General features: G+C 38.2%; 1 protein-coding gene across 9 annotated transcripts in view; it reads left to right on the forward strand.

Annotated features, from left to right (window-relative positions):
- dennd3a (DENN/MADD domain containing 3a) overlaps positions 1-15455 on the forward strand; it is a 400395-nt gene that overhangs the window by 13625 nt on the left and 371315 nt on the right. For 5 of the 9 annotated variants that reach the window (XR_015945288.1, XR_015516273.2, XR_015516272.2 and 2 more), the window contains exons 13-18: positions 2125-2309; positions 4264-4794; positions 10256-10515; positions 10894-11064; positions 11893-12022; positions 13118-13225. Coding sequence is in view for 4 of the 9 variants with exons in the window: in XM_087295156.2 (XP_087151282.2) it covers positions 2125-2309; positions 4264-4794; positions 10256-10515; positions 10894-11064; positions 11893-12022; positions 13118-13225 (1385 nt within the window). In the remaining 5 variants the exon portion in view is untranslated. Of the gene's footprint in view, positions 1-2124; positions 2310-4263; positions 5326-5455; positions 5711-6401; positions 6447-10255; positions 10516-10893; positions 11065-11892; positions 12023-13117; positions 13226-15455 lie in introns of those variants that run through there. The other 4 variants (XR_015516271.2, XM_087295154.2, XM_087295153.2 and 1 more) reach the window with 2 other exon arrangements.

Below are 15455 nucleotides of genomic sequence, written 5' to 3' on the forward strand. Positions count from 1 at the left end.
ACAGCACGACTCTCCAGAGTCTCCAGAATGTGTGTGTACTTACAGCTCAAAACACCTTCAATCATTTACTATATCACACTGTAAATGCCTTTTGTGTTCCTTTAAATGCAAATGAGCTGCTGTTCCCGCCCCATTTCTATAAGTGGGAGGAGCCTTTACAGCTGGTGCATTGGTTACTCCGACAAAAACAAATAAAGCATTCGTATGTTTAAAGCCTTGTCTGTTTAAAGGGACAGTTCACTTTAAAAATGATCATTTACTCACTGTTTAATCCCCCTGGAGTCCTTCCAAACCTTTATGAGCTTCTAGTCGTTTGGCAAAACCTTTGATTTAGCTATTTCCATGCACACAAATGACGTATGTTTACAGTAAATAAGATAATGGCAGGGTGGAGTTATTAAAAACCAAACTGCAAAGGGATCTTAAGGATGTCATTGAAGGAAGAGGAAGTAAAATATACACTGACCGTATTGCACAACATCAAGCCCACATGGAGAGACAGTGTATTTAAAGACTGTTTAATTCTATAAAAAACATGGTGTAAAAACTATTTAATGTCTTATTTAATGTTTTATTGTTTTACATGTATATATGTTTAGTACGCTGACAGTCGGCTGCAAAAAAGAAATCAATCATTCACTTCCTGGAGCCGCATTTAGCAGATCATGTCAATAATCTGTACAGTATGCAGCAAGACAGGTTCGGTCTGTTGTTCTGTCAAAGAGACAAATGCTTGTACTTGTGTTGAAGTGTGTAGTCTTCGTGGTCCTGCTTGTTTACTTCTGTGCTCCTAGAAGTGAATTTCGGTATTGAATATTTTTTGTGTGGGAAAGCATGTCTGAAATGCAATATAAGAGGTTAAAATAATAATTAAATGTTGTGCAGTTTAATGATTAATCATGACTAATATGTGTGAGTGTAATGTGCATATTTATTAAGCATGTGTAAATGCACGCACATATGCATGTACTATATTCAGTCATTCATTTTTCTTTCGTCGTAGTCCCTTTTGTTTATCAGGGTTGCCACAGGGGAATGAACCGCCAACTATTCCAGCATATGGTTTATGCACCGGATGCCCTTCCAGCTGCAACCCAGTGCTGGGAAACACCCATACACTCTCACACTCATACACTACGGCTAATTTATCTTATTCAATTCCCCTAAAGGGGAGCACCCGGAGGAAACCCACGCCAACACGAGGAGAACATGCAAACTCCTCACAGAAAAGGCACCTGACCCAGCCGGGACTCGAACTAGCGACCTACTTGCTGTGACGTCACAGTGCTAACCACTGAGCCACCGTGTCGCCTCTTTCCATTCACTTCCATAATATATGTTTTTTTAATAACTGAAGCAATTAAAGGATTGAAAGGATTACGTTTAAGTGTGGTTTATTCATAAGCTAATTTCGAGAGGATCACATGATTATGATCAACACGGCTGGCTCCTAATTAGCTCTGTAATCTACCCTATTAGATGATTACGGAAGCATTATAAATAATCAGAGTTTTTCACTCCAGTTATCTTCGTCTTGAAGCTCTCCCCCTTTCCACCCCTACTTCCTCCCCTCTTTTTCTGATAGGGCGACACGGTGGCCCAGTGGTTAGCACGGTTGCCTCACAGCAAGAACACCGCTGGTCTAACCTATCGGGCCTGTTGGTGTTTCTGTGCAGAGTTTGCATGTTCTCCCCTTGTTCGCGTGGGTTTCCCCCGGGTTCCCCGTTTCCTCCCACCGTCCAAAAACATAAACCATAGCAATTGATTAAATCACATCATCCCCCAATACAACCTTAGTTTACACTTCTCACGGCGACAAGCAGGGGAGTTCTCGAGACCTACCTGAGCTCAAACTCCCCTCTCGCCCTTCTAACAGGAGGGAGCCCCGGGCTCGAGGATATTACGAGCTCAGGACTCTCTCCTGGGACAGCATGCCAAATACGCTTTATTGATTATCAGCTAAGTGTGAACTCTTGAAATGAACTATCCCTTTAACTGAAAGTTTACTCTTTATGCAATAGGTTTGCAAAATATGCATGAAAGATTTATCTAAGATGAACCTTACATCATCATCTGCCAAGTGTGTCCTCTCACTTGTTTTCTCTTATATTTTCACTTTCTCAGGCTGAAGATTATGACCGAGTCTCCGCGCAGACCCACGATGGAGGAGATCAACCGTAAACACCGAGCAGAGAACGGCCTGAATAAGCGTTTGGGGATGAGCATGCCGAACCTGGCGGACTCTCGATCTCTCACCGTACCCATCCGACAGATGTCCATGATGTCAGTGAGGATGCCTTTACAGATGGGTGAGGAAACATGAGTGCACTTTTAACAACACAATATACAATATACTGTATGTGTTAAAGTAGGAACACTGATTTGGTTTAATGAATGTGCTTTTCTAGATTATTCAGGGTATCAGCAAGGTCTTAAAAAAGCCTTAATATTTCTTAAATTCACTGAAATATTTGTCTTGGGTATTAAATCATTTTAAACAGGTCCTAATTATTCCCATGTTCAGGTAAAGCTACCCTATCAGGCTGACACCCAATCACCAATAATGCATCTCAAACCTTTCTTTTTCTTATTTAAGTTTTTAATGGCAAAGAGAGACAGTTCACAACAGCTGTTAGACATTTGTACTGCAAATTCTGCTAATTAAATTCCCTAATCAGGGAAAGAAAACTAAAGCAACACATCCCTTTACATGATCTTCCATCAATACAAAACCTATTTACAGAAATAGCTGGCTCATTAGACTACTTCTATATATCCTTGTATAAATCTAAAATTTCAATTATAATGGTCTTAAAGAAGTCGTAAAATTTGACTTTGTTATTGTGTTATATTTTTAATTGCAACAGAGATTAAGATAAGTCTCTTTTAACCCTTGTGTATTGTTCAAATTGACTACCCTTTCGTTATGTTGGGGGCTGTTTTTGCCCCATTGACTTCCATTATAATCACATTTTTTTTAATTGCACTGTCATGACAGCATATAATCATGCGTTTCTAATTGTTAGTGGTTTTCTCTGTTGGGAAGAGGTCAAATGTGTCATTTTTACTGTTGATCATCAGTTGGCAGCATTAACCCTTTAGATAGGCCTGTGCAAACAAGTGTCTGACTTTTATATGGAGTTCTGTGGAGTTAAAGAGCAGATTATAATATGTGTGTGCAGAAATATACTTACTTCGTTCTGAGAGCCACAATAAACCCCATATAAAAGGCAAAAACTAAGCTTTTTTGCATTATAACAGATGATCAACAGTATAAATGACAAATTATCCCTCTTCCCAACAGGGAAAACCAGCAACAATCAGGAATGCATGATTATATGCTGTCATGTAGGGCAATGAGCGCATCTGCAATAGTCACATGGCAAAATATGCATAATACATTAATTATAGTTGACCAGGAATTTAAACAATTTATGCAAAAAAAAAAAAAGGTTTTTCTTAGAATTTTGACTTGTTTCTTGTCCAAATATCTGAATTTCATAATGTAAACAAGATCCTTTTACTTTTTTTGTTTTATGGAAAAACTTGAAAGGAAAAGTTAAAAACAAAACAATATTTTTACTTGACCTAAGAGTTTTTTAGATTTTTGGACTAGAAACGAGGGGGAAAAAAACAGTAAGAAAAGCGTTTTTTGTTTTTTTGCATTGTTATTATTCAGTTTCTGTACCTGAATCCATAGAAAACCATCAAATAGTGCCATTTCAATGATCTTATAAAGCTGGATCCCATATCTCAATATTTAAAATTAAAATATCGCTATATCAGATTTTTCCAATATCATGCACCCCAACTGTCATGGCTTTGCAATCAGAAAATGTGATTATAATGAAAGTCAATGGGGCAAAAACAGCCCCCAACATAACCAAAGGGGAGTCAATTTGCACAGTGTATTGATGAATTATTGAAAAATTCCCATGTGTTTTCCCAAAATATGTGTCAAAATAAGATTTGTCCAATCTTTTATTTTAATGACTGTATCTGCTGAATAAAACAGGGTCACACTTTATTTTGATGGTCCGTTTGTTGAGTTTAAGTTACTTTGCAACTAATTCCCATTACATTATAAGTAGACTGTTAGGTTGGGGTTAGGGTTATTGGTATTGTCAAGCTTTTTTTTTTTTTTTTTTTCCGCAAAATATATTTTTTGGACAAAGCAGTTTTGCTTAAATGCACTAACATAAAAATTTTCATAATAGAGTGTAATAATTTATGCTGAGCACTATGTACTCTTTATGTTGATAGGTTCCTGGAGTCCTATAAAGCCAGTCAAAACCTTCAAACTCCCAGAATTCCCTCCACCACTGGCCTACCACTATGTACAGAACTACTACCACGATCTGATTGGGCAGTTGGACAGATCCATCTCATCTGCTTCCCCAGACGACTCTGCTCTCTTGGCCCGCTATTATTACCTGCGTGGACTGGTGAATTCTGTGACTGGACGACATGTGGACGCCCTCGCAGACTTCCAGAGCTTATATAAGACGGACATGGAGATTTTTCCTGCGCAGCTTCTGAACACTCTGGTGGAGGCTCTGCCTGTGGAGGAAAAGAGGATTGTGGAGCGCCGCACCGATCTGAAGCGTCTCATGAGCAGGGTGAGGAGGGAAAACGAAAAGGACCGAGCGCGGCTGGTGGACGGCGGGACGGTGAAGAGGTTTGAGCTGCCCAAAAAACACCTGCAAAAGGAGGATTTTGTGCGGCGCGTTCAGGAGTCGGGAATCGTGAAGGATCTGGAGACCATCAAGAGGCTGTTCGAGGCACTCACTCTGGGTGGGTATCAAAACAGCCAATCAGAATGAAGCTGGCACTTGATTGGGCCAATCTGAGGAGTGAACTTATTGGCTAGAGAAGCTTGGAGAGATCTGATTTGTCAACTTTTCCTGCAATATAGAAATTAAATTCTTAGTAGAGATTTGTAATCTAACTGAAGCTGGATGGACCGAATGGATAGTTGGTTAACTGGATGGATGGATGGATGGATAGACAGACAAGATTAATGCATAGATGAATAGATGGATGGATAGACACATTAAGGATGGATGGATGAATAGCTAAATGGCTAGACAGACAAGATGGGTGGATGGATGAATAGATGCACGGATAAACAGACAATATGGAAGGATACATTGATGGAAAGATTGACAATCTGGATGGTTGAATATGTATTCAGATAATTGGAATGATGGATGGGTGGATGGATAGTTGAATTTTGAGTTAGATAATTGGATGGATGTAATGGATGGATGAAGGATGGATAGATAGTTGGATTTGAAGTTAGATGATTGGATGCATGGATGGATAGTTTGGAGTTGGATGGATGGATGGATAAATGGATTTGGAGTTAGATAAGTGGATAGATGGATAAAGAATGGATGGATAGTGGGATTTGAAGTTAGATAATTGAATGGACGGATAATGGATGTGTGGCTAGTTGGATTTGGAGTTGGATGGATGGATAGATGAAGGATGGTTGGATAGTTGGATTTGGAGTTGGATGGATGGGTGGATGAATATATAGTTGGATTTGGAATTAGATAATTGGATGGATGGATGGACAGTTGGATTTGGAGTTGGATAATTGAATGGATGGAATAGATGGATGGATGGATGAATGATGGATGGATAGTTGGATTTAGAGATGGATAATTGGATTAATGGATGGATAGTTGGTTTTGAAGTTAGAAAATTGGATGGATGGAATAGATGGATGGATAAAGGATGGATGGATAGTTGGATTTGGAGTTAGATGGATGGATGTAATGGATGGATGGATGGATAGATAGTTGGATTTGGAGTTAGATGATTGGATGCATGGATGGATACTTTGGAGTTGGATGGATGGATGGATAAATGGATTTGGAGTTAAATAAGTGGATGGATGGATAAAGGATGGATGGATAGTGGGATTTGAAGTTAGATAACTGAATGGACGGATAAAGGGTGTGTGGATAGTTGGTTTTGGAGTTAAATGGATGGATGGATTGATAGTTAGATAATTAGATGGATGGATAGATGGATGGATGGATGGATGGATGGATAGAGTAATAAGATAGATAGATGATGGATGGATAGTTGGATATTAAGTCAAATAATTGGATGGATGAATGGATAGCACAGATAAAGATAGACAAGAGATGGATGTACAGAAGGATTAGATGTACAGTCTGTATATCAATGATATTTTAGAAATGTGTTTGATGCATCAGCCGATGCTAGTTTTCAGTGTTGTTGTTGTTGTTGTTGTTGTGTAGAATCTCCTGTTAAACACACTGCAGTGTAAGTATAATGCATGTACCAGATGAAATAAGTGAAATCTGCATGTGATGGTCACCGGTGTTTCTCTGGTGTGTTTGGTAAAACTGGTTCTGGTTTGTCAGGTGTGGAGGACTCGTGCCGGTCTGTATTTTACCTTGAGCTGGATGGTAAGCGTAGTCTGCATGTGTAGTGTGCACTACTAATACATCATCATCGTCACACAGCACGCATGCATGTCTGAGCGCCTGCATGTCTGAAGTGCAGCAGTGTTCTGCAGGTACGCCTTAGACCTCGAACTAACCATGTACGTGTGTCAACCGTTTGTATAATGAAATGGGTATGACACAGATATTACGACTAGAAGGCGACATACAGCATGAGCAATTTACACACACTTACGTAATAGACTCGCTCTGCAAAAAAACGAACTTATGAATTACAAAAAAAGGCTAACATGAGTGCATTGCCCTTGTTCCCATTTTTCAACAGCCTTATAAACCCTAGAGTAATAAATAAACTATAAAGTAAGTCCCGTTTCCTGTGAGGCTTATGTTTAGGGATAGTGTTGGGGTACGTCAATAGAAAATACAACTTTTTTACAGTATAAAAACAATGGAAACCAAGAGAATGTCTCCACAATTCGCAAAAACAAACCTGCCTGGATGTGTGTGTGTGTGTGTTATCTTGTATTCCTTTTGTTATGAGGACAAAATGCTCCCACTAGTATAACAATACCAGTCAAGTTTGACCTCATGGGGACCAAAAAATGTCCTCATGAAGTGAAAATGTACTGGTATTGCTATAATAGTGGGGACATTTGATTTAGGATTGAATGAACACTCTGTATTGTATAAACATCACTATAGCTATGGGAAGTCCCCATAAAGATAGATGTGTGTGCGTGTGTGTGTGTGTGTGTAGGTTTATGTGGGTTATGGGGACACAAAGTTGTATAACAACATGGGTAGAACTTGTTGGTCTCTATTAAGGTGGTTTACAGGGTCACACCGCGTGTCCATGTAAATCAGAAAGCTTAATCAAACTTAGCGGGCTGTTTGGAAATTAAAAATTGTCCACGTTTCCTGCAAGGGCTGGGTTTATGTGTAGGGCCATATAATAAGTGGTGTTTAATGGATAAAATGGATTATACCTATGTAGAGTCCCTCTAAACTATGTATGCAAATGTGTGTGTGTGTGTGTGTGTTTAACCTCCAGCTTCAGTCCTCTGTTCACACTCACTGCACACACTCCTCGAGGAGCTCAACGCTGGTTAATCATTTCCTCTCTGTTAAAGTCGAGCTACATTTATAGCCGTCTGGCAAATGCCAGTTCCTGCACGCCGTCAGTAGAGCCGGTTTATATGTGTCATGTGTGTGTGTCGAAAGCCCGGGGTGCGTTTACTGGCACTGCATATTCATGTGCTTGTGTGTGTTTATGGCATGATGCATCAATCATTCATGTAAAAACACTGGAAGAACACGAGGCTCTGCAGATTACCTGACATTCAGGTTTGCAGAAATGATTGTGTATTTCTATATTGTGCATGGTTTATATTTATCTCACAGGGATTTACCACGTTGATATATTGTTTAAAGCCCTAACGATGTCATCCTTATCGCAGACATCATGAGATCTCCAGTAACTCTGTCATCATTTACTCACCCTCATGTTCTCGGAAGCAGAAACGTCAAAATAATGTAATCATGACGTAATGATTTCATCATAACTACATCGTTCTTTTTAGCAATGGATGATTTCAGGAGTCCTGTAGTCTGCATATTGCACAAGTCGTATTACGCAATAATTTAATGCATTTTATTTTGTGCTTTGTTTTGCACAATTTTACTATTTCTGTATTCTTGTGTAAATTATGACACAGTTTTTTTTTTTTTGCTAGTCTTGCCCAATTTTTGGAATCAACCATTTGGTTTTGATCATTACTTAAAACAGGAGATCTGTGGATAAGTTCAGGGTAAATTGTTGTAACTAAATCTGATATCTATCTTTTTATATTAAATGCATGATTAAAAGTTAATGTTTAAATTAAACATATTATAAATAAACAGGCAATTAGGGCTTTTATGGAGAAAAATAAAGGGTGGAGGAAAGGAGTTGAATTAATTCATGCGATTAAATAAAAATTGTAACTGAATATAGATTTAAATGCATTAAATTGATTAATAATAATAAAAAGTACAATTAAATAAAGGAATGCTTGCATGCAGAAGGGCAGTGTTGGAAAATGTTGGAAATGTTTTTTTTTAAAGTGTAAATAAAAAAATAGGTATGAATTAAAAAATCCAAGTCATTTCAGAAGTTGTGGGTAATTCCTTTGACCTGTCTTGGCATTGATTATAAGTTTACTATTTATCCTTAACTGTGCACATTACAATAATGGATTATTGTTTTAAATTATACCACACTGCTTTTTTTTTATTCTTTCTTTCTTCTCTAATTTTAATGTACTACTCATTCTGAAAAAAATCAATAATACACAATCTTAATTTAAAATTTAAAATTTAAACAATTAATAATAAGAAATGAAATACATGATTGAAGGAGTAGGATCAGTGTTAAAATTCTAAATAAAAATATAGCAATTTAAGTCATATTCAGGTATTTTTTAAAAAAATGTTTGAAATAATTATATTGTTTAAAAAAAACTAATAAATTAGCAAACATGTTAGAGGTTACATGGAGAAAAATACTTGGTGGAGAAAAAATGTCAAGATATTTAAGGTGCTTATACAGAAATAGTAATTGAAAATAGATTAAAACATTATAAATAATAAAATAAAATAAAATAGATTCGATAGAATAAAAGTAATAATAATAATAGCAATACATTAGAAATAGATTACAACAAATATATAAATATATATGAAGAGTTCAGAAGCAAAAACCTCTAAGTGCCGTCTGAAATTTCCGTAAAAATTTAGCATCATCTTAGCCTAAAAGTGAAATTACTGAAACTACACACAGGAGCCTGATATAAATGCTCATTTTAGAAGAAAAGTTCAGACGGCATTTAGAGGTTTTTGTATCTGAACTCTTCACATTTATTTATTTTATTTTTTAAACCATAAAATCGTAATTCCATGGCACTTCAAACAATTTTTTTAACTTTTCAAGTGCCTCGAACTTATGATTTTGTTGTTTATCTTTATGAATCCCTTATTTAAAAAGCACCGACACATTAATTACACCTAAAGCACCTTTTGTCTTGAAGCATATCTATATTTTACATTTAATTAAAACAACATGTCCATTGAAAAAAATCTAAAGAGAAATAATTAAACAAATTAGCAAGTAAAACGTATTAAATACACTTTAAATAGAAAGTCCCTTTATTCATCAGGGGTTGTCACAGTGGAATGAACCACTAACTCAGCCACCAGATGTTAATGTCAATGTCGTAGTGTAAAGTGCACCGACACATGCATTCTGGAGTTCACGGCGACCCGAGTTCAATTCCTGCTTCGAGGTCCAATGCTGATCCTTCCCCTCTCTCTGCTCCCCACACTTTCCTCTCTATTCTTTCTACTGTCCAGTCAAATAATGGTGAAAACCCCTAAAAATAATATTAATAAAAAAAAAAAACTTATTCAGCATATGTTTTACACAGCGGATGCCTTTCTAGCTGCAACCCAGTACTGGGAAACACCCATACACACTCATTCTCACACTCCCTCATACACTATGGCCAATTTAGCTTATTCAATTCCCCTATAGCGCATGTGCTTGGACTGTGGAGGAAACCGGAGCACCTGGAGGAAACCCAGGCCAACACGGGGAAAACATGCAAACTCCACAGAAACGCCAACTGACCTAGCCGGGACTCGAACCTGGGACCTTCTTGCTGTGAGGCGACAGTGTTACCCACTGAGCCACCATGCAGCCATCAAATCAATTTAAATAAGTAAAAGGCCTGCATGTGTGTGGTATAACAAAGCGCTCGCTCCTCTGCTGTCTGCAGGTCAGGTGAAGCAGGTGGATCCAGAAACCTTCCGCTTCTTCTACAACTTCTGGAAGGAAACGGAAGCGGCGGCGCAGGACGTGGATCTGCCGGCCGTCGTGTTGGAGCATCTGGAGAACGATGAGTGTGTTTACAAAGTCTCGTCATCTGTAAAAACCAGCCACGGTGTGGGGAAGATCGCCATGACCCAGCGCAGACTCTTCCTGCTGACGGAGGGACGACCCGGATACGTGGAGATCACCAAATTCAGAGACATCGAGGTGCAGAGGCAGCATTATTAACCCTCCTGAATATTGTTCCTCCCATTTCTGTTTAACAGAGAGAAGATTTCAGCACATTTCTAAACATTTTTTAATAGCTCATCTCTAATAACTGATTTATTTTCTCTTTGCCATGATGACAGTACATAATATTAGACTAGATATTAGATATCTAGCTATTAATATTGACTTTAAAATGACTTTAAAACAATTAAAATCTGCTTTTATTCAAGCCGAAATCAAACAAATAAGACTTTCTCCAGAAGACAAATATTAGAGGAAATCTGGAAAAATGTCAGAGTAATAAAAATGTGTGTGTTCTATTATTCTGATGAATACTGCATACACAAGTGATCCTGAAATCATGTCATCATCCAGGATGTAAGGATTTCCTCTGCGCCGTTCCTCCTCCTGAGAATCCCATCACTGAAGATCAGGACGTCCCTCAGGAGGGAGTCATTCGAGGCCAATCTGAAGTCCGAGTGTGACCTCTGGCACCTGATGATCAAAGAGATGTGGGCCGGGAGGAAGATGGCGGACCAGCACAAGGTTTGAGCATTGCAATAATCTGCTTTAGACAAGTGCCACAGCCGTATGGACATACACAATAAATGCGCTATATTAATACACATTACGAATGCATCCGTCATCAGTGAAATATGCTCATTGTTATTTCTGCATGTTTTTTTATGCAGTATGTTGCTCACTTTGCAAAAAACACCTAACAAAAACTCGTCAAAAATCATGTGATGAGTGTATTAGAAAACTGAGCATGTAATTCAGGTTAAAAGTGAAAAAAATATATATAAATATATATATTTATGGCGACACGGTGAAAAGAAGGTCGCTGGTTCGAAACCCAGTTGGTGTTTCTGTGTGGAGTTTGCATGTTCTCCTTGTGTTGGCGTTGGGTTTCCTTCGGGTGCTCCGGTTTACCTCACAGTCCAAAAACACGCACTATAGGGGTATTGATGAACTAAATTGGCTGTAGTGTGTGAATGAGAGTGTATGAATGTTTCCCAGTACTGGGTTGCAGCTGGAAGGGCATCCGCTGTGTTAAAATAAGCTTCTGACTTTTGTTCTAAATGCAAGTTATGTGCAATGTTCATTGCTGGAGTTCTTGTTGATCATTTTACTGTAATAAAAAAAAAAGCAGGACTCCGTGCAAAAGAAGAGTGGTTTCAGTGTGTTGGGTTTAGTTTCGGGTTATAGTTGTTCTGTCTTTCTCATATATCTGCCTGTCAGACTCTTATCCTGGGGCTCAGGAGTGTCTGTCTGTCTTTGTGTGTGTGTGTGTGTGTGTGTGTGTGTGTGTGTGTGTGTGTGTGTGTGTGTGTGTGTGTGTGTGTGTGTTAATCTGTTCTCTCTGTCCTGCAGGATCCTCAGTTTATGGAGCAGGCTTTGACTAACGCTCTTCTGATGGACGCTGTGGTGGGCAGTCTGCAGTCTCAGAAAGCCATCTACGCTGCTACCAAACTGGCTTACTTTGACAAGATGAAGTCTGAGGGTGTGTTTCACTCAGCACGCGCTGTTTAAATCAACAGGAATTAAGTCTCTATGTGCATAAATAAATTAATTGGGGTTTGCTGCAATGTGTGTTAGTCTGAAGTAGGAATGTAATGTGTTTGTGTGTGTATAATATATATAATATGTGTGTATAAATGTGTGTGTGTGTGTGTGTGTGTGTGTGTGTATATATTTAAATAAAGGATATATGTGTTAGTAGTTTTAAACATGGCGAGGCAGTGGCGCAGTAGGTAGTGCTGTCGCCTCACAGCAAGAAGGTCACTGGTTCGAACCTCGTCTCAGTTGGCGTTTCTGTGTGGAGTTTGCATGTTCTCCCTGCCTTTGCGTGGGTTTCCTCCAGGTGCTCCCGTTTCCCCCACAGTCCAAAGACATGCGGTACAGGTGAATTGGGTAGGCTGAATTGTCCGTAGTGTATGAGTGTGTGTGTGGATGTGTGTGTGTGGATGTTTCCCAGAGACGGGTTGCGGCTGGAAGGGCATCCGCTGCGTAAAAACTTGCTGGATAAGTTGTCGGTTCATTCCGCTGTGGCGACCCCGGATTAATAAAGGGACTAAGCCGACAAGAAAATGAATGAATGAATGAGTTGGCGGTTCATTCCGCTGTGGCGACCCCGGATTAATAAAGGGACTAAGCCGACAAGAAAATGAATGAATGAATGAGTTGGCGGTTCATTCTGCTGTGGCGACCCCGGATTAATAAAGGGACTAAGCCGACAAGAAAATGAATGAATGAATGAGTTGGCGGTTCATTCCGCTGTGGCGACCCCGGATTAATAAAGGGACTAAGCCGACAAGAAAATGAATGAGTTTTAAACATAAACATTATTGCAGAATTAGTTTTACGGTTATGTTTATAGTGAATCTTTTGTTAAAGGTGTAGATTAAACCATCACATGCAGTGTTCGTTCGTTAGTTTGTTCGTTAGTTTGTTCGTTAGTTTGTTCGTTAGTTTGTTTGTTAGTTTGTTTGTTCGTTCGCTCATTAAATGCATTCACATGTAAAGTGATTGCATTGGCCTGTGTTCTTCTGATTGCTGTAGTATTTGTTGACTGTATCTGTCTGTGGGTTTATTGTAGTGCCCATGATGGTCCCCAAAACCACCTCTGACACCCTGAAGCACAAGATCAACCCGTCTCTGGACCAGACGAGTCCTCAAGCAGTGGACGTTCTGCTCTACACTCCAGGTGAGTCTCTCAGACACCGCCTCACAGCAAGAACGTCGCTGGTTCTAGTCCTTACCAAGCCAGCCGACGTTTCTGTCTGGAGTTTACTTGTTACCCCTGTGCTTACGTGGGGGTTCCCTGGTTTCCTCCCACCATCCAAAAACATGCAACTTTAGTTAATTGACTAATCCAAATCAGCACCATAGACATGCTCCTAGTAAGCAGTTATCTCTTAAGAGCGATCACTATCTGTTCATTAGCTAGTTCTCCACATCTACCTGAGCTCAAACTCCCCTCTCGCCTTGCAAACAGGAAGGAGCCCCAGGCTCGAGGATCCTATGAGCTTAGGGCTTTCTCCCGGGACAGCATGCCTAACACTCTTTATAAACAATCATCAGCTAAGTGTGAACTCTTGAGTTGTATGCTATTCTATTGAGTTGAAGCCGTCTGACCTGGCATTTCCACAAGCGTGTCACTTCTGCGGTTGCTGCAGCAGTGTGTTGTGTAATGTGTATCTCCAGTGAACTCTTTACGTGCTCCAGTGTGCTTCTGCAGGCATGTAGAAGAACAGGTTTTCAGATGTTTTGTGCAGAAACTGCTGTGGGCCCGCTTCACACGCTTACTTATTTCCTCCATCTGTTCCCCACATCGCTGTCCTCAGCACACACACACACAGTCTTACTGGGAGACATTACAGGATACTTCAGCACTTTTTCAGTGTGTTTGATAAAGGCGTTAGCAGTAGTTGAACAAACATGAGTCCAGGTCAGATCACAGGCTTATTTAACACACGCTAGATTCCTGCTCTAAAGCAAAGGAATGATCAGAAGAAGCTGCTTCGTCATATGACTGATAACAATCATCAAATACTTCATTCTTCTGTTGCATAATGTAAAAACACTGTCCATCTGCTATTGGTTCAGCTCAGTATAATGGCAGAAGTCAGGTGAGTGATACAATACAACAATATCATAAAAGCTTCCAGGAAATCTCACAGGTTAAATTCCAACCCAAATACAACAGAAAGACAAAAAACAAGTATATTTTGGGGTTAGAAGTCTTGATTCAATTCCTGATGATTCAAAGAATAATAATAGGATTAGTAATAGTATTAATAGTAATGGTTGTAGTAGTAGTAATATTGGTCATAGTAGTAATAATTGTAATAGTGGTAATAGTAGTTGTAGTAGAAGTAGTAGTAGGAGGAGAGGGAGGAGAAGAAATAAAAGTAGTAATAGTAAAAGTAATGGTTGTGGTAGTAGTAGTAATAGTAATAGTAGTAATAATAGCAATAGTAGTAGTAGTAGTAGTAGTAGCAGTAGGAATAATAGTAGTAGTAATGATATTATTATTATTATTAGTAGTAGTAGTAGTAGTAGTAGTAGTAATAGGAGTAGTAGTTATAATATTAGAAGTTGTTGTAGTAGTAGTAATAATAGTAGTGGCAGAAGTAGTAGTAGTAGTAGTAATAATAATAGTAGTAATAACAGTAGTTGCAGTAGTAGTAGTAGTAAAAATATTAGTAGTAGTAATAATAGTAATGTATTAGTAGTAGTAGTAGTAGTAGTGGTGGTAGTAGTAATATTAGTATTAGTAATGGTAGTAGTAGTAATTGTAGTAGTAGTAGTAGTAGTAGTAACAACAGTAGTAGTAATAGTAGTAATAATAATAGTAGTAATAGTAGTAATAATATTAATAGTAGTAGTAGTAATAGTAGTAATAACAGTAGTAGTAATAACAATAATAATAGTAGTTGTATTAGTAGTAATAACAGTATTAGTATTAGTGGTAGTAATAGTAGAAGTAATAATAGTAATAGTATTAGTGGTAGTGGTAGTAATCGTAGTAGTAGTAGCAATAATAGTAATAGTAAAATTAGTAGTAATAGTAATATTAGTAATAATAGTAATGGTTATAGGGATAATAGTAGTAGTAATAGCTGTAGTAGTAGAAGTAGTAGTAGAAGTAAGAGTAGTAATAATAGTAATAGTAGTAGTAATATTTGTAGTAGGAATAATAGTAGTAATGGTGGTGGTAGTAGTAATTGTGATATTAGTATTAGTAATATTAGTAGTTGTAAAACTAGTAGTAATAATAGTAAGAGCAATAGTAGTAGTAGTAGTAGTAGTAATAATAATAATAGTTATAGTAAAATTAGTAGTAGTAGTAATAATAATAGTAGTAGCAGTAGAATTAATTGTAGTAGGAATAATAGTAGTAATAGTAATGGTGGCATTAGTAGTAGTAGTAG

The sequence above is a fragment of the Danio rerio genome, chromosome 19, assembly GCF_052040795.2.
Source record: "Danio rerio strain M-AB ecotype USA chromosome 19, GRCz13ab, whole genome shotgun sequence".
In the NCBI taxonomy this organism is placed as follows: Eukaryota; Metazoa; Chordata; class Actinopteri; order Cypriniformes; family Danionidae; genus Danio; species Danio rerio.